Below are 24,420 nucleotides of genomic sequence, written 5' to 3' on the forward strand. Positions count from 1 at the left end.
AGGCAAGAGACATATAAAAACATGCTCAAAGTCACTAATCATCCTTGAGATGCAAATCAAAATGACAATGAGGTACCATCTCACACCTGTCAGAATGGCTAGCATCAACAAATGACAAATGCTGGCGAGGAAGCAAAGAAAAAGGAAACCTCATGCACTGCTGATGGGAATGCAGACTGATGCAGCCACTGTGGAGAAGAGTATGGAGTTTCCTCAAAAAACTAAAACTGGAACTCCCATTTGACCCAGTGATCCCACTTCTAGGAATATATCCCAAGAAACCAGAAACACCAATCAGAAAGGATATATGCACCCATATGTTCATAGCAGCACAATTCACCATAGCTAAGATCTGGAAACAGCCTAAGTGCCCATCAGTAGATGAATGGATTAGAAAACTGTGGTACATCTACACGATGGAATACTATGCTGCTGTAAAAAAGAAGGAACTCTTACAATTTGCAACGGCATGGATGGAGCTGGAGAGCATTATGCTAAGTGAAACAAGCCAGTCAATGAAGGAAAAATACCACATGATCTCACTCATTCATGGATAATAAAGACCATTACAAACTTTTGAACAATAATAGATACAGAGGCAGAGCTGCCTCAAACTGATTGTCAAACTGCAGTGGGAAGGCCAGAGAGGGTTGGGGGGCAGGGATAAGGACACATATGTACTAGTAATACCTTAATCAATAAAGAAAATTTAAAAAAAGAAAGACAAAAATAAAATCTGAAGGCTTTATCCAGATCTTACATCATTATAGAACTAGAGGCCTGGTGCAAAAAAATTGTGCATGGGGGGGGTGTCTCCTTAGCCCAGCCTATACCCTCTCCAATCCAAGACTCCTCAGGGGATGTCTGACTGCCAGTTTAGACCCAATCGGACCCCAATTGGACATCCCTCTCACAATCTGGGACCGCTGGCTCCTAACTGCTCACCTACCTGCCTTCCTAGTCACCCCTAACTTCCCCCTGGCAGCCTGATCACCCCTAACTGCCTCTGCCTGCTGACCTGATCACCCCTAACTGCCCCCTCCACCGGCCTGGTCACCCCCAACTGCCCCGCCCCCTGCCAGCCTGGTTGCCCCTAACTGTCTCCCCCACCGCTGGCCTGGTTGCCCCTTACTACCCCCCCTCTCCCGCCGGCGTGGTCGCTCCACACAACCTGCTGTTCAGTCATTTGGTCATCCCTCATTAACCCCCCTGCTGGCCTGGTCGCCCCACGCAGCTTGCTGTTCAGTCGTTTGGTCGTCCCTCACCTACCCCCCTGCCAGCCTTGTCGCCCCATGCAGCCTGCTGGTCGTTAATGTTACTGTGACAGTGTCCCAGACAATTTGCATATTCCTCTATTATTAGTATAGATGTAGCTATAGAAGTAGATATATATGTACACACACACATACACAGAGGGGGAGAGAGAGAGAGAATGAGAAGTGACTTCCTTCTAACATTCTTGGTTAAGAAAGAACATCTCACATAAGGGATTATTTTCCCTTTTTAGGATCTTCTATTTTTAGGAATGAACCTGACTTATTAATCATCAAAAAAAGACACCTTGATCATTTCACTATAATTGTTACACATAAAATATAGAAAGGACTAAACTCCATCAATTTTTAAAATTAGATGATTTAATGTTAAAACCTTATTTAAAACATTTTAACATTAAATTATACCTTTAAAATATATTAAGGAACTGTTTTTACCATGTCATCACTTGCTGTTAATTCTATGATTAGTGACATGTTTTAACATCAGAAAAAGGAGGAAAAAAATGGAATCAATTTACCCATGAGGTTCTTACTGGTGATTATGGGTTAATTTTATCACAGACCTGTTAGCTTATCATTTATGTGATTCAAAATATTTTTAAATAAATTGGGCAGATTATTATTTTAATTATTTTAAATTAAATTAGATTGCCCAATTATTTTAAATTAGGTTATTTTATTTCGATGGTTATCTAAATTCAATTGAAAATAAACTTTAAAAATGTCACACCAACCCTGTTATTTTTGAATATTTAAAAGCAGTTCTTCACACATACACAATAAAGGTTGTTGACTGATAGTCATTAAAATGTAGGCAATCATGTATTTAAAATACTCAAAATTAACATTTAATAAATTTCTCAGAAATCTTCCAAGTTAATCATTCCTATAACTTTTCCTAGCTTAGCTATCCCCACAGAAGCAAAAGTAAACCCACTCTGGAAAAATATAAAATCAACCAAAGCCTCAAGTTATCTCTAATTTGTCCTATTCAATATTCAGTGATTATTACAAATTTGTCAATTATACCTTAAGAAAATTGGGCAAAATATAAAAAAAAAATTCAAGACAAATCTACAGCACTCTTTCCAAGACTAGTATGGCTGACATGGAAATCCAAATGAATGTACATAGTATTTTCCTTAGGGACACACAATGTATTTCTGCTAAAACAGCAATGCCTTAAGACTGACTATGCACGCCATAGGATATATTGGTTTTACAAAGTTTTTTCAACCACATGCTGCACAACTGTGCTTGCAAGAGAACACCAAATGTCTTCTGCTACAATCCCCTCGATCAGTCACAGTGGAGAAGTCATGATACCTACAGTGAGAACTCTTCAAATGTCTAAAGTAATATGATCCATGCGGAGCAAATACATGCTCAGCAGTATAGTGTAGTTTAAATGTTGTTTTTAAAAAGAGAAAAGAAAATCTAACCAAGCAAAAATATTTCCTTGTCCTGCAACAGGACCCTCAGTGCTTTAGCAACAGTGTTGCCCAAAGACCGTGGGAGCTTCCTCTCTCCTATATCAATAACTTGAGATGTTTCACTACAATATTTCTACAGGACAAAACGGAGAAAATGAATACCCCCTCAGCTCTAAGAGGTAAACAGAATGTTTTCAACAGATGCTATCATTCAAATTTTAAAATACGCTTTAACGTTAAGATAAAAAGCAGCCCAGCCCAGCTGGCACAGCTCAGTGGTTGAGCATCAACCTATGAACCAGTAGATCACGGTTCAATTCCTGGTCAGGGCACATGCCTGGGTGAGGGCTCGATCCCCAGTAGGGGGTGTACAGGAGGCAGCCGATCAATGATACTCTCTCATCATCCATGTTTCTATCTCTCCCTCTCCCTCCCTCTCTGAAAAAAAAATATATATTTTTTTTTAAAAAGATAAAAAGCAGTACAATAAGCATTTGGTTCTCAGAAGTAATTAGCATCCCACATAAATGTCCCCACATGAAAACTGTGACCTTTGTACCAAAATGATTCTGAAGGGATTCTTCCAACTCATAAATTCTGAAACCAGGAGCAGTGTGTGCCCATGTTTGAGCCTATCCTCAAATGTATCCTCTCAACAAATATTAACTGAGCACCTTCTCAGATTAAAGCCCTATCCCAAAAGCGGTAGCACAGGAGCTTGACCTTTCAGGAACACTGAGTTAAAAAGTGAAGATAAAATATAGAAGAAAATGTTGTTTGTTGAATGATATAAAGTAGAAGGTGACAAGGACCTGAAGAAAGATACGGAAGTTATGGCATTTCAAAGGTGCAAGGAGAAAATTCTAGTTGTGAAGGTCAGGAAAGACCAATAGGTAAAGTAACATGTAAACTGGGCTATGAAGAATTTTCTCATCCTTTCGGAAGATGCGTGTTTATATATCAGACAGATATTATTCAGTATGGAGATGAGTAAATGTGAAAACAGCTCAATGTCAATGGAATGAAGCAGAGACAGTGCCTAACTATTACAATCAGCACGTGGCAGTAGATTTGCCTCCAAACTACAATCACTGTGGGTTACAAACAACTTCAGCCTGCTTTCTTTCATCGCATACTAACTTGGGAAATCTGGAACCAACTCTATAATTTTACATGTTTAAAAGTAATTCGCAAAACAGATTACTAATGGATAACTAAAATTTAACGCAAAGGAGTTAATTGCAACATTTTCAGAAGCTTTCAAGTCAAGTGTGCATCCTTAGGGATGTTACTTTGCTAGTTCCACTTGCCACTAAGAGGTTTTCATATTTTCGTAATTCATGGCACTTAAGTATCATTTCTAGCTCCAAAATTATTATGCACTAAAATATAATTTTTGTTTTAAAAGATCCATTACTTTGAGAGCTTTTGATAATTCACAATCATTAAATAGAATTTACTGATATTCATGTAATTCTAATAGTGTCAGACATAATTTTAAAATTGCAGATTTCAGCTATAGAATAACTTAAAATAATTTTTCTATCACTTTATTCGGAGCATTTGTTTCAACATGTTAGGCCCCTTTTTATTTTTTTTATTCCTTTTTAATATATAAAAGTAATTCATCCCAGAACATAAAATCATGTGGCTAGTTACTACATATTTTTCAAGAATACATCTAAATTCAAACACAAACACAACCACTATATTATTGATACAGTGCTGACACCTAAATCAGTAACTTGATTGCATAAACATACTGACGTTCCTGATAAAATTCTCCAACGATATTGCATGCTCCTTGAGGTAGAAATATTGTCTAATTTACATTTTCACACATCACTACAGCTGAGAGCCACCCAGTAAATATAGGTTAAATTGATAAATGGATGGATATATTTAAAATTATTAATCAAGCATCTATAATATCCTTTTACTTGTCTGATTCCAAATATCCTGAGAATAATTATCAAAGCTGTTCAAACCAGTCCTCCTCAAGGTGAGGCACTTAGGCATATGAATTATTTTAAGCTGAAAGCAATCGAGACCCTGAGGACTCAAGAGAACCTTTTCCCTCTCCTTTAAAGAATTTAAATAACGGCCCCAGCCCATAAAATGAATTATCACCAGAAATAACTTTTTATGAAATGTCTACAGGACAGGGCAAACTTTTAATTATTGACCAGGTGTGCTTCTTATCATCCTGCAATGACCTTCCTCACCTCGGAAGCACCAAGGTGCCTCACCTCATCCTTAGCTCAGAATGCCATATATGCCTCATTTTGCCTTTGTGTAGCTGAACCCCTTGGGTATGTGGGGTCTGTAACTCTCTCATGCATGTGGGGCTCCCATATGCACATTTGTAATTAAATTTGGACATTTTCTTTTGTTAATTTGCCTCTTGTCTATTTTATTATTAGACCAACTAGAAGAAGCTAGAAGGGTGGAGGAAAGCTCTCCGCCCCTCCCCCCCCCCACACACACACACCTTATTATACTGATTTTTGCTATTATATTTTTAAAAAATGTACAATACTTAAAAGATACTTCGGTGAACTGATGAGTACCCACCATAAAATCATAGACTTGGGAGGAAATTAGAGCCAATCAAGTGCAACTTCTTACCTGGTGAATCAGTCTAACACCTGTTTGAATGCAGGACAACCACTAGAGTCCAGGGTACCGTTCTAAAAACCTGTTCTACTGTGGGATACTCTAAATGTTACCAATGTTGCCCTAGCCGGCATGGCTCAGTATAGAGCGTCGGCCTGTGGACTGAAGGGTCCCAGGTTCGATTCAGGCCAAGGGCACATGCCTGGGTTGTGGGCTCGATCCCCAGTGGGGGGCGTGCAAGAGGCAGCCGATCAATGATTCTCTCTCCTCATTGATGTTTCTCTCTCTCCTCCTCTCCCTTCCTCTCTGAAATCAATAAAGAAATATATTTAAATAAATAAATAAATAAAATAAAAATAAATAAATAAATGTTACCAATGTCTTCTTCACAGTGGACTATATAAAGCCTCTTTGTCCTTCCATCCTTTGGGCCAAATTTTTTGTTTCCCTTTTTGTTTGTTTGTTTGAATGTCAAGTTAAGTATAGCCCCATTTCTAAATGAAAATAAGAATTCGAGGATAATAATTATGACTATTCTATTCAGAATCTTTGTATTTTTCAGGTTACACATTCATTCATTGATATGGCATAACTTCCATACCTTTCTTCAAGATGGTAGCCCTCCTTAAATACACACTTGGCATTTGAATGGTTGAAAAATAACATTCTAGGTTTGCTCCCACCAAAGCAAAATACAATAGTGTTTGATTCAATGACATGAAATTGCCAATACAACCATTTTTGACCTACAAAAATGACAATTTCATATAGCTCGACATTAACAGCATTATCTTCCTTGATGTAAGCACTGCACATCCATCAATGAATCCTCAGATTGCATTAGCTTTTTAGCAGCTGTATAACATCACAGCTTTATATTAGGTTTGAGGCCAAGTAAATCCCTTAGGTCATTTTCCCATCAACTTGTGCAATGAATTTTACGGAATATATAATGCAGGAATTTACTTACCTGCCACTTACTAGTTTTATTATGCTTATGAAAATTTTTGATCTCTTAGAGTTCCAATGTATGCGAAATCATATAGTGCTGACTATATGCCAGACACGGAGTCATTATGGGTGGTTCACATTTCCTCCTCAGAGCAACCACATGAGCTAGAATCATTATCTCATTCCCCACATTACAGAGGGGGAAACAGAAACACTGAGAGGACAGGTGCACTCTCTTAATCGCTCTATTACACTGGTGCTCAAAATAAGGAAACTGTCTTTCTCAAGTGGTTTGGGATAATTGAATAACATACATAGTGTATTTCATTTTTCCATCTCTTTCCTTTATCCAGCATGATCAATTAGCTGCTAACCGCAAGAGATTTTAGCTACAAAATGCTTGTCTCTTGCATCTGGCATTTCCTTTCTATTCTTGCAGATCATTCTCTAGTTCTTAACACTTTTAAGTCTTTTGCAATTCTATTGAAATTGCCTCTTAACTGGCATTTCCCCATATTGTCCACCTGCCTTCCACTCACTCTATATGATTCTGCATCCTATTTCTTGTCACTTTCTACTTTGTTTGTATAACCCCATTTGAGTGTTATTGCCTCTTACTAGTACTTTCTATTCCTTCAAAGAGAAAAAATAAACAGGTAAAATATCGTTTCCTGTTTTTATTTTTACTTATTTATTTTATCCCATCACCATGTATCCCCCATAGACTCTCTTCCACCTCCACCCACCTCCCCTCACACCAGTCACCACGCTATTGTTTGTAATTACACAATTTTCCCTTAAATAGTAGGCCTCCCTCTCCTATTGTCTTTCCTTCAGAGTCAAACCTTAAAGAATAAGTATAAAGCTCCAAAGGTCAATTTATAGAATGTCCTTCCATTAATAAAACCAAAACATAAAGGTTGGGATTAGAAAAGGGTTCTGGAAAGCAAGGTGGTCTAAGAGCAGAGGCTCTGAAGCCAGATGACCTGGGTTGCAATCTCTACTCTGTGTTTTACCACTGGGTAATTCTTGTCAAATCACCTAAGCTTCCTGCGCTTCCGTTTCCTCGGGGGTAAAATAAGGATGAAAATAATATCTGCCCCTTAAGGCTGTTGTGCAAATTAAATTAGTCAATATATCTAAAGGGCTTACAACATTAGTCATTATTATCACAAAAGACCTCGTAAATTAAGTAATGTTAGGTTAGGTGGCTCAGGAGGCGGCGCAAGAAACAGAGAGTCCAGTGAATCCCCCCCTGCAGCTGAAACTTCCTCAACTGAACACCTCAGCTCATGTCCCCGCCCCTCACCCAACCGCAGTATAAAAAAAGCGCCCCCCTCCCTGTTGGCGTGAATCCACGTGCCCTGTCTTTGGGGGTACGTGGGTCTCCCGGGGACGCAGAAATAAACCTTTTCCTTTCCTTTCTTTTCTGATTCACTGGACTCTCTATTTCTTGCGCCGCCTCCTGAACCACCTAACCTAACAAGTAAGAAATCTGTATCTCATTGCTTAAGCATCAGAAAAGCCTCATCGTTAGGCATTTGCTTTGGTCCAGATGCCTATTCCTGTACCTATGGATCTTATCTCAGTTCTTTATTGGCCTCTTAAGTAATGCTATTTTCTAAACACTCCTGACCTATGGTCAGTCAGCAGTTCCACCGCATTGTCCCGGGCCTTTGAGAAAATGAACTGTAGAGCAAATAACAAAAGAAAAGCATATCCCTCAGGAAAATAATCAAAGGAATAACTAGAGGAACAAGAGAGAGGGACAGAGACTCATAAGAAAACAAAAGATAACATGGGTCTGAATAAAGGAGACGGCTTATCTGAGATATTTTTTATGAAAAAAGAATTCATAACACTCAATAACCGATTAAATGAAGGAGGTGTAGGAAGAAAGTCAAGGATGGCTGCAGAAACTGCAGTTGGGTATTTTGGCTGGTGATGTCATCAGCTACATTGGAGCGAAGAAGAAGCAAGCCTGGTGAGCTGACACTTGTATATGCAGAGTTTGACATAAATATCGAATCACCGGAAGCAATTAGGTAAGAGAAACTGGTGCTCAGTATCCCACCTACCCATTGTCAGTAAAGACACTTTTTGAATTGGTTTGCTCTCTCAGTTTCGAGGATAAATTATAATGATCTGCTCTTGCCCTCTCTCTCACGACTGAGACACATGGGTAAAATGGCTGGCTGCAAAGCAATCTGTGGCGACAAAGAGCACGGATCTCACCAGGGAAATCTCACCAGAAACTGTAACCTCATTAAAACAATGCACTAAATTCCTGGGGTAACCAGCAGCTACAAGCAGATGGAAAGGCCTTTTATTTGAATATGCTCCTCTCCCCTCCAGCATCCATGTTTGCATTGGAACCTAGACATGCATTAGAAAGTAAATGGACTAAAATAGAAATTCTGCCTCATTGCTTTTGTTTTACTAAACAAAGTATATTTGTATTAGGAAACTAAGTTTCTACTTTATTTTCAAAGAATAAGTTGGCAATAAGCAGGGGATAGTTGATATCACGCAGCATACTTAACCCCCCCCCTCCTTAAAATGGTATTCTAGAAAATCAGCAGTTGACCTGCAAAAGTAAGACTTCAGTTACATAAGAATTGAAACACATTAAATTTACTTTTGACTGAGGAAAATACAAGTTTCAAGACTAGAATATTCCACAGGAAAGTCATAAATGAGCCAAATATTCAGGATTATTAAAAATAAAACACAACGGTTACTTTCACAAAACGAAGCAGAAATTCATTTTGGATTTAAAAAGACTTAAAATAACTAAAACCAGGAAAGTATCATCCTCAAATTGTAACTTATACCCTGCCTTCCAGCACAGTGATTTTTAAAAATTTTTAATTCTTACCTCTCTCCATTCTTTATTTCCAACTCCTTGTATATATAAGACACAAACTACAAAAGATGAAAAACATATATATGTCATTTATAAAAATCAGATATGAATGCATCAATTATTTTTCTACTGTTCAAAAACAACACCAAAATTAATTCCTAATTTCCGGCCCTCCTCTTGCCAGAAAATTGCTAGTAAATCATTAAATGGCTGAATTTTTTGTGTAAAGAAACAAAGAACAAACTATATCAGATTTTTAAAACTTAATTAGATAGAGAGCTTGGCACATAAAAAAATATAATGATAATTTACTAATGTCTCTACATTATGCTACAGATGTAGGTAACTTTTAAAACTGTGGTTTAAGACATTTCAGTATGCTACTAGACATAAGTCAGAAATTTTTCCTAAATACCTACTGTACTCAAAGCCATCACCAGAAGGACAACCTAGAACAAATTATACTCCCATCCTCAATAGAGTCATACCTCATTTTATTGTACTTTGTAGATATTGCATTTTTTTTTTTACAATAAAAGGTTTGTGACAACCCTGTGCTAATCAAGACAATCGGTACCATTTCTCCAACAGCATTTGCTCACTTCGTGCCTCTGTGTCACATTTAGGTAATTCTCTCAATACTGCAAATATTTTCATTATTGTTATTTTGATTTTGGTGATCTGTGATCAGTGATCTTGGATGATGCTATTATAACTGCTTTGGGGTGCCAATATAAGATGGCAAACTTAGTTGATAAATGTTGTGTGTGTTCTGACTGTTCCGCTGACCAGTCGTTCCCAGGCCTTTCTTCCTCTCCTTGGGCCTCCCTCTTCCCTGAGACACAACCAGAGTGAAGTTAGGCCAATTGATAACCATACAATGGCCCCTAAATATTCAAGTGAAAGAAAGAGTTGTACAACTCTCACTTTAATCAAAAGCTAAAAATGATAAAGCTGAGTGAGGAAGGTCTATCAAAATCCAAGACAGGCCCTAAGCCTCTTCTGCCAGTTAGCCAAGGTCAAAAGACCTTCCTCAAGACAGGCCCTAAGCCTCTTCTGCCAGTTAGCCAAGTTGTAAATGCAAAAGGAAAAGTTATTGAAGGAAATTAAAAGTGCTATTCCAGTGAACACACAAATGATAAGAAAGCAAAACAGCCTTATTGCTGACATGGAGAAAGTTCTAGTGGTCTGGACAGATCAAATCAACCACAGCATTCCCTTAAGCCAAAGCCTAATCCAGAGCAAGGCCCTAACTCGCTTCAGTTCTCTGAAGGCTGAGGGAGGTGAGGAAGCTGCAGAAGAAAAGTCTGAAGCTAACAGAAGCTTGATTCATGAGGTTTCAGGAAAGAAAATGAACGCCTGGCTTCAAGGCTTCAAAAGACAGGCTAATTCTCTTGTTAGGGGCTAAAGCAGCGGGTGATTTAAAGTTCAAGCCAATGCTCATTTACCATTCGGAAAATCCTAGGGCCCTTAGGAATTATGCTAAGTCTACAACAAAACCTAGATGACAGCACATCTGGTTACAACATGATTTACTGAATATTTTAAGCCCACTGTTGAGACCTACTGCTCAGACAAGAAAAGATTCCTTTCAAAATATTACTGCTCATCCACACTACACGTGGTCATCCAAGAGCTCTGCTGGAGATATACGATGAGGTTGTTGTTGTTTTCATGCCTGCTAACACAACAGCCATTCTTCAGCCCACGTATTAAGGAGTAATTTCAACTTTCAGGTCTTATTACTTAAGAAATATAGTTCATAAAGCTATAGCTGCCATAGAGAGCGATTCCTCTGTTGTATCTGGGTGAAACAAATGGAAATCCTCCTGAAAAGGTTTCACCGTCTAGATGCCATTAAGAACTTCTTTGATTCATGTGGCAAGGGCAAAATATCAACATTAACGGGAGTTTGGAAGAAGCTGACTCCACTCCTCACGGATGACGCTGAGGAGCGTGACTTCAGTGGAGGAAGTAACTGCAGATGGGGTGGAAACAGCCAGAGGGCTAGCATTAGAAGTAGAGTCTGAAGATGTGACTGAATTGCTGTGATTGCATCATAAAACTTTAACAGATGAGGAGTTGCTTCTCATGGATGAGCAAAGAAAGTGGTTTCTTGAGATGGAATCTACCCCTACTTAAGATACAGTGAAGTCTGGTGAAATGGCAACACAGGATTTAGAATACTACATAAACTTATTGATAAAGCAGCATCAGGGCTTGAAAGGATTGACTTCGATTTTTAAAGAAGTTCTAGTATGGGTAAATGCTATCAAATAGTACTGCATGCTACAGAGAAATTGTTCATGAAGAGTCAACTGATGCACCAGACTTCTTTGTTGTCTTATTTTAAGAAATCGCCACAGCCATCCCAAACTTTAGCAACCACCACTCCAATCAGTCAGCAGCCATCAACTTCAAGGCAAGACCCTCCACCAGCCAAAAATTTACTACTCACTGAAAGCTCAAATAATGGCTAGCATTTGTTAGTATATTATTTTTTAGTTAAGGTGTGTATATTTTTAGACATAATGCTATTGCACACTTAACAGACTACATTATTGTGTTAACATAACTTTTTATATGCAATGGGATACAAAAAAAATCTGTGTGACTCTTTATAGAGATACTCGTTTTATTGTGGTGGTCTGAAACTGAACCCTCCAAGGTGTATCTCCAAGATATACCACATTTGTAAACAGGTAGGAAATTCTGTCAACCATAAAGAGAAGATGCAAATGGGAGATTAAGGGTTTGGGGTAAAGATTAAGGAATTACAAAAAAGCCCCACTTACTTATCAAATGAGCTACAGAAAACTTAATACCCACAAATTAAAATACCATTTCCCAATGACTACCTCAAGAATTCTAACATCTGACAAAACCTTTCCCCTATAATTAACCCACATTTTTTCATACATTTGTGGAGATGGAGAGCAGTTAGATATCAACTTCTAAATAGTACACAATTTGTACTAACTGATTTATACATTAATTTGGCTGTTTTCTAATTCAAACTATCTTTTTTTATTTTACAAATTATTCTGATTTTCAAAATCTCTACTTAGGAATCAAAAAATTCAGCTCATACAAGATGTTATATATTTCACGTAGTTATATATGCCTCATACACTGCTTTCATTTACAAAAAAAAAAAAGGAAGAGTATTACTCTGTGACTAAAACACTTAAAGTCATGGCCCATATGATTGTTTTTCAAATATGATTTCTGCCACATGGCCATAGCATGAGACTGTAATTCAAAGGTGAACTGTCCTGCATTGGAGTCATCTGCACTTCCATCCTACTCTCAAAAAGCTGAGCAACTCCCTCTCTAGGTAGAGTACTGCCCAGGGAGATGAGCACACAGGGCTTGAGTCCATCCCCCTTCTTTCTTTCCAGGCTTTAAAACAAATATTTAAACAAAAATTATGAGTTCCATACAATTGTTGCAAAATCAGAAGGTAAAATAAATAGAATATCAAAAGCAAGTAAACAGATACTTACTTGGATCAGATTTAGAAAATGTGTCTCTGTCAAGAAGATTTCTGTTGAATAAAACAGAAAATGTTAGATGAATATAAGGCCAAAATATTTATATAAATATATACATATACATCTAATATACATATATTGCATGTAATGTATTGCATATGTATATATAGTACACACACACAACCAAATAAAAACTCGCCACAGACCTGCCTGTATTTATTCAAAAGACATCACTGGAGTTTGGGAAGCCGGGGGGGTTTATTTGTTCAGCCTTGCACTGCAGTTAGCTGATAACAAGACTTGCCACAGTCTAAGATTAAAATCCTTTGAGAGAATTAACTTTTAGGTTTCCTTTTAGTCCTTCATTAATGAGTACATAGATACTCAAAAATGTTTCCTGAATTGAATCGTGAGTTGTTACTAATGCAAAAGTGTTTGGGATTCAGAGCATGTGATCACATTAGTCCCTGCCATTAGAAGGCAACAGTGAAGCACCATCTACTGCCGTGCATGACATCAAGCCTGATGAGCTTTATGTCGCTACTATGGTTTGGAAATTTAAGATGGGTACGCACAGATCTTGCTTGAAGATTCTTCCCAGTAGAGGAAAAGGTTAAAAAGGTAGAGAAGGCCATTACTAGAACCTACTTATTCTTTTTTTACAGATATTTCCACCTCTACAAGAAAAATGGGTATTCAGAAAATGTCGCTATCTGGATTTCTCTGGTATTGGAATATCCTCTTAAATTCAATGAGTAGTGATGCAGCCCTTTATGCTCACAATAATGCTGAGGAATATAAAACAGTTAAGTTCATTATGCTCTGATTAATAAGGCAGATAATTATTAGAAAAAAAATATCTAAAACTATTTTTTTCTAAAAAGTCATCATTTGAAGCTATAACCTTGTCTAAAAAACTTGGCTGTCCAAAATGATGACTTGAAGGTTCTAGAAGTTAAATTTGTACTCCATACTCATCCTTCATTAATTAGTAATAATTTATAATTCATAAAGTATATTTCTATACTTAATACTTATAAGAATCCCATGTTTAAGCTGTCTTATTCCTCCACAAGGACTATTACTTGGGTGCATTTATCTGTCTGCCCTTGCTATTTGAAAGGCCTCCTGTTTTCATATCAATCTGATATCCTTTTAGTTGTTTCTATTCCTAGAAAGAAGAGAAAATATCTGCCATATCTATATTTGGAATTAAATCAGATTCAAAAATCACTAGACAGAAATCAAATTAAAAGTAATATTTCTGTCCCCTAAAAGCAGACACCATGACTCAGAAATAGTTGGTAAATAGTAAATTAAAACATTTCCATTTGAGAAATTACTGTAATATATTTACAAAAAGCAGTTCTCCACTTATGGAGAAATTCTCCAGCCCTTCCTGTGTTTCCAGTTTCTGCTAATTAAGTGTCCTAAGAAAATGTAATTCAACTTTCTCTCATAGTTCATAAATATCAAGGAGCAATGACAGAGGAAAACATTGCAGAGTGGTTGGGACTCAAAAACCATCTTATACGCTTATTTAAAAGAAAATAATTTGATTTTAACCACAAATGCAAAATAATGGGTTTCTAGCAACAAAAAGATAAATAGTCTTAATCAGAGACTTTACTGGTCACGTTGTTTCTTCCAGTCATTATGATCCATAAAACATTATGGTAAAGTCAAGAACAAAGAAACAAAAAATCTTAGATCTTTTATATGAAGAGAAATAAAACTCTTCATCACGTAGTCCCTGAAATGTACAATTTAAATATCCCATTGCTGTCTGATGATAAATTTGATCTATTCTTTAGTCATATGAATGTAATAGGATCTCTGACTATATTTCATTTCCAAAGACTATTTACCCAAACATATACAATTTGAAAAGTTTGGGAAAGGCAAGTATTCTTAAATAATATATATTTACTGCAAAATGCCAGTGATTGTAAAAATATGTCATCCAGGTTGGACTTATAAAAGGAATACAAGATTTTTACCTTCCCAAATTCTATTAGCAACAAAGCACACTCACACTAAGTAAAATGAGATAGGTATTGTTGCAAAGGCCGTTTCATCAGAAAACAAAGTATGCAGAGGCTCAGAGACACTGAGTAAATGAATAAGAGCACACAGCCCCGGACGGGATAATCCAGTGCAGCCAGCGCCTTCTGAATCTGATTGCCCTGTTCTTTACAAAATTCCACACAGTCTGGAGACATCCAGAAGAAACAACTTATTTTCCTGTGAATGTTAGACATGTAGAAGGCCTCAAAAATATGAGCTACTAGAGTGTAAAATAAAATGCATTCTAGTTCATGGACTGATCTGAAGAGAGAGGCTGCCTACAGAATGAAGAGAAAGAACTAGGGTGGCCAAACATAACTGTTTTCAATAGAAAAATATTGTTGTTTTCCATTTGAGGCACTTTAAAAAAATAGCGCTCGCGCGTGTGTGTGCACACACGCACATACACACACACACACACACACAAACACACACACACACACACACACTCCCTATCAGCTTTTATATAGGGAGACTACTTCTTCCCTCCAGTGGGGTGTCATCTGCTTGAGCTAGGATGCCTATAGCTTTATGCCTATAATTTTATAACATGTCAAACTTCACTAGGTGAATAATCCTGACTGTGTCTTTCTAGGCTGTAAATCTAAATACAGCCCAAACAAAGAAGAGAACAACTTCCCGAAAAGAAATTATGAAAAAAATATAGCGTATAAGTTAGATAATTCACCTGAAGAAATTTACCGTGTATGAGTTGGAAAACTATGATCTGTGAATTGCCTGGGTTGTTCTAGTAACCACTTACCCTCAAATGCCAATTAAAATGCCTGGACTGTGGACTTAAACAAGTTCAACTGAACTAGCTAAGGCTCCATCAATTCAACTCTAACCTGCATGAAGAAATACTCGGTTGATGGACACGGCGTGTTTTGTATGAAGCCTGGAATAGGAGTAGAGAAGCAAGAATTTAGTAACATCTCTCTAGGACCATCCAATAGAAAGGCTTCCCCGAGTTCCCACCTTTCCTATCAATGCTCACAGGTATTAGTCCCTTATGACAGAGACCGATGCACCAGGCACCCTCCCTGAGCACAACAGTCAGCTAGCGCATCCAATAACCCTTCCTGCTCTGGTTTTATGCTCAAATCACCTCTCAATTTTAAAATAGTCTCTCATACAGTTATTAGCACAGAGCTGTTCTAAGTGGCCAACAATGAATATTATAGTTGTCTTGACAATTCTATTTTTATTCTCAATTGGCATTCCAAGACCCACACTGAGCAGCCAGTTAGCTCTTGAAATGATAGCTCAGGTTGTCTTCCTCTACCTGGAAGCTAGCCGTTCTCTTTAAAGTTCAGTGCAATTTTGCAAGTGATTTTCAAGCAAATAGTCTAGGCCTAAAATCTAACTGAGCACTTCCGAAGACACCATTAATATTAAAGACAAGGTCCCTTATTTCAAGAAACATAGATTTTACTAGGAAGACAAACTCACAGAAATAATTAAATAGCAATATCAGATGGTATATAAGAAAACAGTTTATTATGGGAAGAAGGAACAATAACCTAAAAACAAACGCACATTGATTCAGCTACAACTTAAAAAAAAAATAGGTACAATAGTTAACTCTTATTCCAACCATTTTCAAAAATATACCAAGATCACACATTTTATAGGTATGTCTATATGATTAAAATAATTTAAACAGGGACCTAGCTCAAGTATCCTTTTCTTCTATATTTATAGATAACAAGGCTTTATTGGTAGAAAATTAAAATGTCTAATTCTTACGTAAAGTAAGCATAACAACATGGTCTATTAAGGTAAACGTGATTTGTCAGTTAAACTAACGTTTCAGGCCTGCTGCTAACTCCTCCCTACTTAGCAAATGACATCACCTAATGAATATCATTCTTTGATAATGTGGTGAATATAGAAGTTTTTAAAAATGCTTTAAAGAGAAAGCAAATATCATTATGCTAACAGATGCAATTTGAAAAAGAAAATATACTTGGTATATATTATGAATCTTAAACTGAATAATTTCAGATGAAAGGCAACCCTATTACTTGTGACCTTTTAAAGTGCTAATTTAACAAAACCTACACTATACTTGTTTTAGGGAATAAGTCCCAAAATTGAAGGTATGACGTGAGTTCCAGAAAGCAAGCTGAGACAACATGTAAAGGGCCTACGGCTGCACCTGGGTGGAATAGTTCTATTTATTCTTTTAATAAGAAAAAAGACATGGGATTATAAATAGAGCCAAACAAAAATTGTTCTATTTAATATTCCACAGAAGCAAAAACATAGCCTATAAATAGTCAAAATATGCTTAATCACTTTACAAACATTGTCCAGCATAAACTTCCCCGTGTGAACAGAGAACCACACCTCTGCATCATATAATTTCCCCTGAAAATTGTTCTGTATCTATAAGCAAAATGATTCTGGGTTAAATCAAAATGTAGGAAATGATTAGGGGGCTTTTGTTTACATGTTCTTCAGTGTAGTCTCAGGACCACTGACTACCGGCAAGGTGTTGACCAAGTCTCACTTGGCAACCGTGGAACCTAGCACAGGCTTGCACATGAGCAAGGGCTCAATAAGCACCTCCTGAATGAATGAATGGGTTTCAGTATCCAAGCAAAAGTATCAGCCTTTTACACGTGAGATATAGTGACGTGTATGATTAGGGAGGTGGCATTTAGAGCCTTTGCCCTAATAAGTAACCCATTAACTGAGAATACCTGAGAGTGGCTGCTTTACTGGGATTGGAAACAAGCCCTGTGTCACTGAGCCACCCTGCCCAGGGCCCTTACTTTGGGCATTATATTGTTTTATGGATTGGAATTTGGGAGTTCTTGGGGGAAGGGGGGGTATGCATTTTTAAATACACATACACACAAAATGATTTTCAGGGATGTGTGTGTGTTTTTTAAATAAAAACAATGAAATCAAAACTTTTTTTTTAACCAACTGAAAGGAAAATGATCAAATGTGGAAGTGATTTGAATGCAAAACTTAATCCCCTCATTTATTTATTCTTGATCTTATTCATTAAATAAACATTATCTCTGGAAACTTAGCATACAAATTTAAGGAAAAAATTTTTTCCTGAAACTACAATTTGTATGACAAGAGGAAACAGATTGTTACAGGCAAAAAAATCAAGCCTTAGAAATGAAAAAAAAAAAATGAAGTATTTTGAAACTGAAGCCTACTGCAAAGTCAAAGTCAGCTAGAATCTCAGATACCAAGTAATTCTGAAGGATGGGGTCATTGGAAAGTACTTAACAAGATTATCTGGCTTTCAAGAAAATAATAGACTTTCAGATGTGAAATTGTACAAATAAACTAAAAATTCAGTTCAACAGCTTCCTCTCATAGCCTGAACATGCAAATAGAACTTTACCAGACATGACACATATTGCCCCACAAAAAACTGAGGATGAAATAAACTAAGATATTCTCATATTTTGCTGAAATAGGATATTTAAAGTATTTCTTAATTAGTACTAGTGAGCTAAAAAGGTCAGTGATAAAAATAACAGTTTCAACCTTGGCGTGGGTTGAATTTGGTTTAGATCCTAAGAAAATTTGAGGGGAAGATAATTAATAGATAAAATATTTATGATTTTCTTGCGGTCTTCACCTATGATTGATATTCTTGAAAATTGCTTCAAAGGAAACCCAGATATTTTGCAAAATCTGACATGTCAGAGTTCTGGTTTGCCTGAGCTAAAATAAATAGAACCCATTGGTTTCATTATTTTTAGATTAAAAAAAGGTACCGAGATACACCTATGGAGGTCTCTCCAAGATGGCGGCATAGGTAAACACCGCAGACTGCTGCCGCAAACAACCACTTCAAAAATACAACTAAAAGACGGAACGGACATCACCCAGAACCACAGGAAGGCTGGCTGAGGAGAGACTCTTCAACTAGAAGGAAAAATAACAGCACACCGAGAATAATGCCCCCACACCCCAAACATATCAGGTTCTAATCCCTCAAACCTATAAATATGACCTTATTTGGAGGAGGAGGAGTCTTTGCAGATGTGATTAAATAAGGGATCCAGAGATGAGAAATTAGATTATCCAGGATTATCTGAGTGGGCCCTAAATGCAATGATATATATCCTTTTAAAAAGACAAAAGGAGCTTTGACACAAACAGAGGAGAAGACAGTGTGAACAGAGCAGAATGAGATTTCAGGTCTCCGCCCTGAAGACTGAAGTGATGTGGCCACAAGCCAAGGTATGCCAGCAGCCACCCATTAAAAAAAAAAAGACAGAGGGAGCTTTGACACAGACAGAGGAGAAGACAGTGTGAACAGAACAGAATGAGATTTCAGGTCTCTGCCCTGAAGACTGAAGTGATGTGGCCACAAGCCAAGGTATGCCAGCAGCCACCGGAAGCTGTAAAAGGCAAGGAATGGATGAATTCTCCACTAGAGCTTCCAGAGGGGGAATGGCCCCACCGACACCGTGGTTTCTGCCAAGTGACACAGATTTCAGACTTCTGGCCTCCAGCATAGTGAGAGAGTAGGTTCTGTTGTTTTAAGCCAACAAATTTGTGATAATTTATTACAACAACCACAGGAAACTAACACAGCAACACTGTCCATCCCACCTGTCTCCCAAGGGAGACCCCAGAGTCATCCTCCCTTTTTCTCTCTCCCTCTCCCCTAATGTGTCTCCCACTTTGGCTTCTGATTCCAAGTCCCAACTACTTCCCGGACCTTAGAGCTCTTAACTGGTCTTCCCTTGGTCTCACCAAGATGCCTCCAACAGTAAAACCTGACCAAATGGCTCCCTTGAATAAAAACCTTCAGAAACTCCAAATTCTTTAATATAGCACCAAACACCTGCCATATTCTCACCCTGGCTTTAGCTCCAGCTGCACCTCTATCCACATTCCATATCATCTACACTCTGCTCTAGACATGTCAGAGTTTTTGCAGTCCCTTAAACTAACATTGCCTCACAATCCTGTACTCACATTTTACCCATTGCATTCCCTCACTCTAAAATTTCCTCGCCAACCTCATTCCTGCTGGGAAATGTGAACCTTTTTCACTGTCTCCCCACTGCTGTGCCCCGGGCAGGTAGAACTGATTACTCCCTCCGTGCCCAACGGGAACCTATATCACAACTTCTGCACCTACTAATCATGTACTGAGCCAGGTGCCAGGTGCTGGGCTGAGCACTTTAAACAAATCATTCCATGGAACCCTCACATAATCCTAGCAGGTAGCAATTGTTATCAGAATCCATTTTGCAGATGAGGTATTAAAATTCAGAGGGGTTAAAGAAATTGGCCAAAGACACAAGAATAGTAAATGGTCACAATGCATTTTTGTAAATTTTTCATTGACTATTAATTTTTATTTTTTATTTTTGTATCTGTTATATTGACTACGTTATTGAGAACAAAATGAAATGAGCTGCAAATAACGTCATCCTTCAGCATCACTTCAGAAGGTCTAGACTCTAGAGAATAAAATATAAAATAAAAATGAGAGCATTGTAAAGAGAAAAATTAAATTTTTACTTGCAGAAGATTTAACTTTGTACGTAGAAAAAATAATAGAATTAACTAATAAAATCTTTCAAAATTAGTAAGATAATTCAGTAAAGTGATTGGTGGCATGATGAATAGAAGAGTCAATAATCTGGGGGGGGAGAGGTATCAACAGTTACTAACTGTCCTATCCAATTCATACTTCTTGGCAGTTCTCTGTTGCCTTCCATTGCTGAAGTATGTGAGGGCTACGCAGCTCTCTGTCATGATAACCTCACTCCCGAATCCTATGCTGTGATGAAAGCAAGTCTCAGACCAAACTCTGCCAACTGGAGCTCAAAACAGTCATGCAATAAGCTCTACGAATTTAATCAAGCCCCAGCTCCCTTTGCTTTCAGAAACAGCAGCTATAGGCAGATGCCACCATATTCTGGTGACATAAAAGAAGGAAATTCATGATGAAAATATGGACATGTTTTATGGAGCCCAGAGTCAGGATCATAAATGACCTTATGGGAAGAACTAAACAAGAACAGAACCGCAAAGCCCTGGTAAATCAACAAGAGACCACACCATGAGGCAATGAGCAGGGCTGCAGGGACAGCAGGCAGCAAGTCCACGGGGCAGGCCCTGCAGCAAAAAGGCATTAATGCAATTCCCCAGTGGCACTCAACACTGGCATTTGAACAACAGCAGTGAGGGCTCTGTGGGTGCAGCAGAGAAAGGAGGAGGGCTTTCCCCCGGATGGCAGCTGAGGTCATTCGCTCAGAGAGGAGCACTGCAGTTCCTGCCCTCCAGGCAGGGGGCGCCAGACTTGCAGAGAGGAAGCCAGGTTCCAGTATTAATATCTGGAAAAACCTGTGCCCATCTTCTCTAGTCATCAAAACATGGATATAAATGATACAAATGGATAAATGGGTAAAATGGGTATAAATGACACCTGCTTTTTATATATGCCTACATAAATGCACAGAGAGGTATCTAATTGGTATGATCCATCACTGGGTTGAATTTGGGATGATTTGAATGGTCTCCTTTCTCCTTTTCAACATTGTTTGGCTTTGTTTGTTTGTGTGTTTTTACAATGAGCATGTAGCACTTTTGTAAGAATTATTTTAAGATTTTTATTAGAGAGCCTTCACTATCTTCATGATGTGGGTCCATTATTTTTCAACTATTTCTGTTGAATGCCAATATAAAAATAAGAGTTCCTGCCCTAACTGGTTTGGCTCAGTGGATAGAGCATCGGCCTGCGGACTCAAGGGTCCCAGGGGCAATTCCGGTCAAGGGCATGTACCTTAGTTGTGGGCACATCCCCAGTGGGGAGTGTGCAGGAGGCAGCTGATCGATGTTTCTCTCTCATCGATGTTTCTAACTCTCTATCCCTCTCCCTTCCTCTCTGTAAAAAATCAATAAAATATATTTTTTTTAAAAAAAATAAGAGTTCCTTGCTAAGTGATAGGAACTTTCTTCACACTTTATGATATCATAGCATACAATTCCCATAGCAACTATATGAGAAGGAATTTCTATCTTCATTTATAAACCAAAGCACAGAGAGATTAACTCTCAGCTGAATGCTCATTGTTGGTAATATATGGAGCTGCAGTTTAAATCCAGATTTTTCCATCTCTGAATTTGTGCTCTGCTCATTAATACATTACACCATTACACTAATTAAGTTACAACTCTTGAGATTGTGAATCATTATTTTCCTCAGTCCCTCCTCCTGCCTACTCTAAAAGTAACCACTTTTAGCTGACTTGCTAACAGCAAAGTGGGCAATGAGCTTGCACCTATTTCAAACAATTAGCCCTATTAGCTGTCTTTCAGAATTTATTACTTCTCCCAGTCAATGCATGATATTTGTAGGTGACAATCACTGACCAAAAACCAAGAGCTGATGACTGTGATGGATCTACCCCAAAGTAAAAAACTGAAGGCTGACTACTCTGCTCAACATCAGCTCAGATGTCTTCCAAGCACCACTCCCTAAATATGTTGATCATATGACTAGGTTTTCTGCTTCTCTACTATAGGGTGTCCCAAAATTCACACAAGATTTGAATTTTGCGTGAGCATTAACAACAACAACAACAAAATAAAAGCCTAATTTTACTTGGTTTATTGAATCAGATTTTAATATCTGTTGCCCTTTGATTTCAATCCCTTCAATTTGATAAGCATTACCAAGTACCAATTATGGCCCAGGAGCAGGGACAATGAAGACCAATGAAGACCACGGCTTTGCGTATGTGCCAGCAAAGCCGTGGAGGCCATTTACCTGATGTGCTATTCCATATATAACCCTATACTGTATACTTTATGAATCAATAAAAAATTTATAATTTTTAATTATAAACCTGTGTTTTCTATCAAAATTACTTCTGGCGTGAATTTTGGGACACCCTATAGCTGTTGAGCAATATACTGCTTCAATATGGGGGAAAAGTCATAGGTCTCCAGGCTCAATATCTGTAAAGAAAATCTTTATCTATATGCAGGGTTGTCTGGAATCAGCTCCCTTTAAGATTTATCAATCAATACACAGGCTATACCAGTGAGAAAAACACTATGCCTATAAAGATAAGGCTAGGTTGGCTAGGTTGGCAGGGTTTGGTTTGGTTTTGTCCTCCATATTTTAAGTAATACCTTCTGTAATTTCTTTAGATCACTAACCACTGAATAATTCAAATATCTGTAAGAGCCATCTGAGCTTTGCAGGATCAACAACAGAATTTAAAGAGAAGGAATTAATCTGAAAAGGCAAGCACAAATGACCAACCAGCTGAGATGGAGAGATTGAAAACAGTTTTTTAACATGCATCTGCTATCCTTGTTACAAACGATTAGACCAGGAATTTGTCCCTGACTCAAAAATACTCACCTAGGTCCAAAAATAAAAAGTAATAATAAAATAGCAGAGTGAAATAGGCTTGGGCCATGTCACCTTCATCCTGCCTTTATACAACTGTTTATTTTTTCAAGCCATTTGATATTACACTCTTTCCTGTATTTATGCCTTCAGTCATGTTCAACTTTCTAAGATGTTCGACTTTCCTTTTTTCAACTATACATTGAATTAATAATTGTTAAGCACTTCCTACATGCAAAACATTGGATTAGGTACAAAGCTGAAACAGGTGAACAAGACCCAGGTCCTGCCCTGTGGGAATTTATCATTTAATAATTATCTAATACTCTTTCAAATGTTTATTCAACATGCACTAAGCTACTAAGTGACAGAAAAAAAGGAGTGGTGTTGAAAACTGTGATATACACACATGGGCTCTGGCCCCAGATTATTTATATTCCGTTAACGGGACAGATCTGTAAACAAATATGTGCAGCAAAATAGGGAATGTGTAAAATAAATTCATCACAGATTACAGGAAAGGAGGGAGAGGCAATTCCATTTGAAGAATCAGGCAAGCCAAAGCCGGTTTAGCTCGGTGGATAGAGCGTCAGCCTGCGGACTGAAGGGTCCTGGGTTCGATTCCGGTCAGGGGCATATACCTTGGTTGCAGGCACATCCCCAGTGGGAGGTGTGCAGGAGGCAGCTGGTCGATGTTTCTCTCTCATCGATGTTTCTAACTCTCTATCCCTCTCCCTTTCTCTCTGTAAAAAATCAATAAAAATATATTTTTTTAAAAAAAAGGAGTGTCTCCTCAGATTTAAAAAAAAAAAAAAATCAGGCAAAGTCTTCATAGTGAGAATGATGCTTGAACTATCAGTAAAGTCTATCAAGTCAGATAGCAAAGGAAAGCAAAATGATTCCCACAGGAACCAAGGCGTGAGCATCCTGGTTCCCTCAGGAAATGCAGGTGGACGAAATGGCTTTGTGTTCAGGACACAGCTTGGAGAGGACAGTAGGGAGAGAGAGGGTGGCATGACATGGAGAGAATGAAAGAGAACAGGCTTGAAAAGCCAGGTCAGGGTTTGGAAGGTTCTCGCAGACTTATTACAGAGGCAATAAAAGGATTTGTAACGAAGGTAAGAGTATGACAGCATTTACCCTTTTTTGCCCTAGCCTGTTTGGCTCAGTGGATAGAGCATCTGCCTGCAGACTGAAGGATCCCAGGTTCAATTCCGGTCAAGGGCATATACCTAGGTTGTGGGCTCGATCCCCAGAAGGGGGTGTGCAGGAGGCAGCCGATTAATGATTCTCTCTCATCACTGATGTTTCTATCTCTCTCTCCCTCTCCCTTTCTCTCTGAAATCAATAAAAA

The 24,420-nt window shown here is 38.0% G+C and overlaps 1 protein-coding gene across 1 annotated transcript in view; it reads right to left on the minus strand.

Moving 5' to 3' along the window:
• The window catches only part of CPNE8 (copine VIII), a 196,488-nt gene that overhangs the window by 148,759 nt on the left and 23,309 nt on the right, over window positions 1-24,420 (minus strand). Inside the window, exons 4-5 of the mRNA XM_014529526.1 lie at window positions 12,650-12,690; window positions 9,156-9,202 (exon numbers count right to left, since the gene is read on the minus strand). Of these exons, the coding sequence (XP_014385012.1) occupies window positions 9,156-9,202; window positions 12,650-12,690 (88 nt within the window). The remainder of the gene's footprint in view (window positions 1-9,155; window positions 9,203-12,649; window positions 12,691-24,420) is intronic.

The sequence above is a fragment of the Myotis brandtii genome, unplaced genomic scaffold (assembly GCF_000412655.1).
Source record: "Myotis brandtii unplaced genomic scaffold, ASM41265v1 scaffold686, whole genome shotgun sequence".
Taxonomy (NCBI): domain Eukaryota; kingdom Metazoa; phylum Chordata; class Mammalia; order Chiroptera; family Vespertilionidae; genus Myotis; species Myotis brandtii.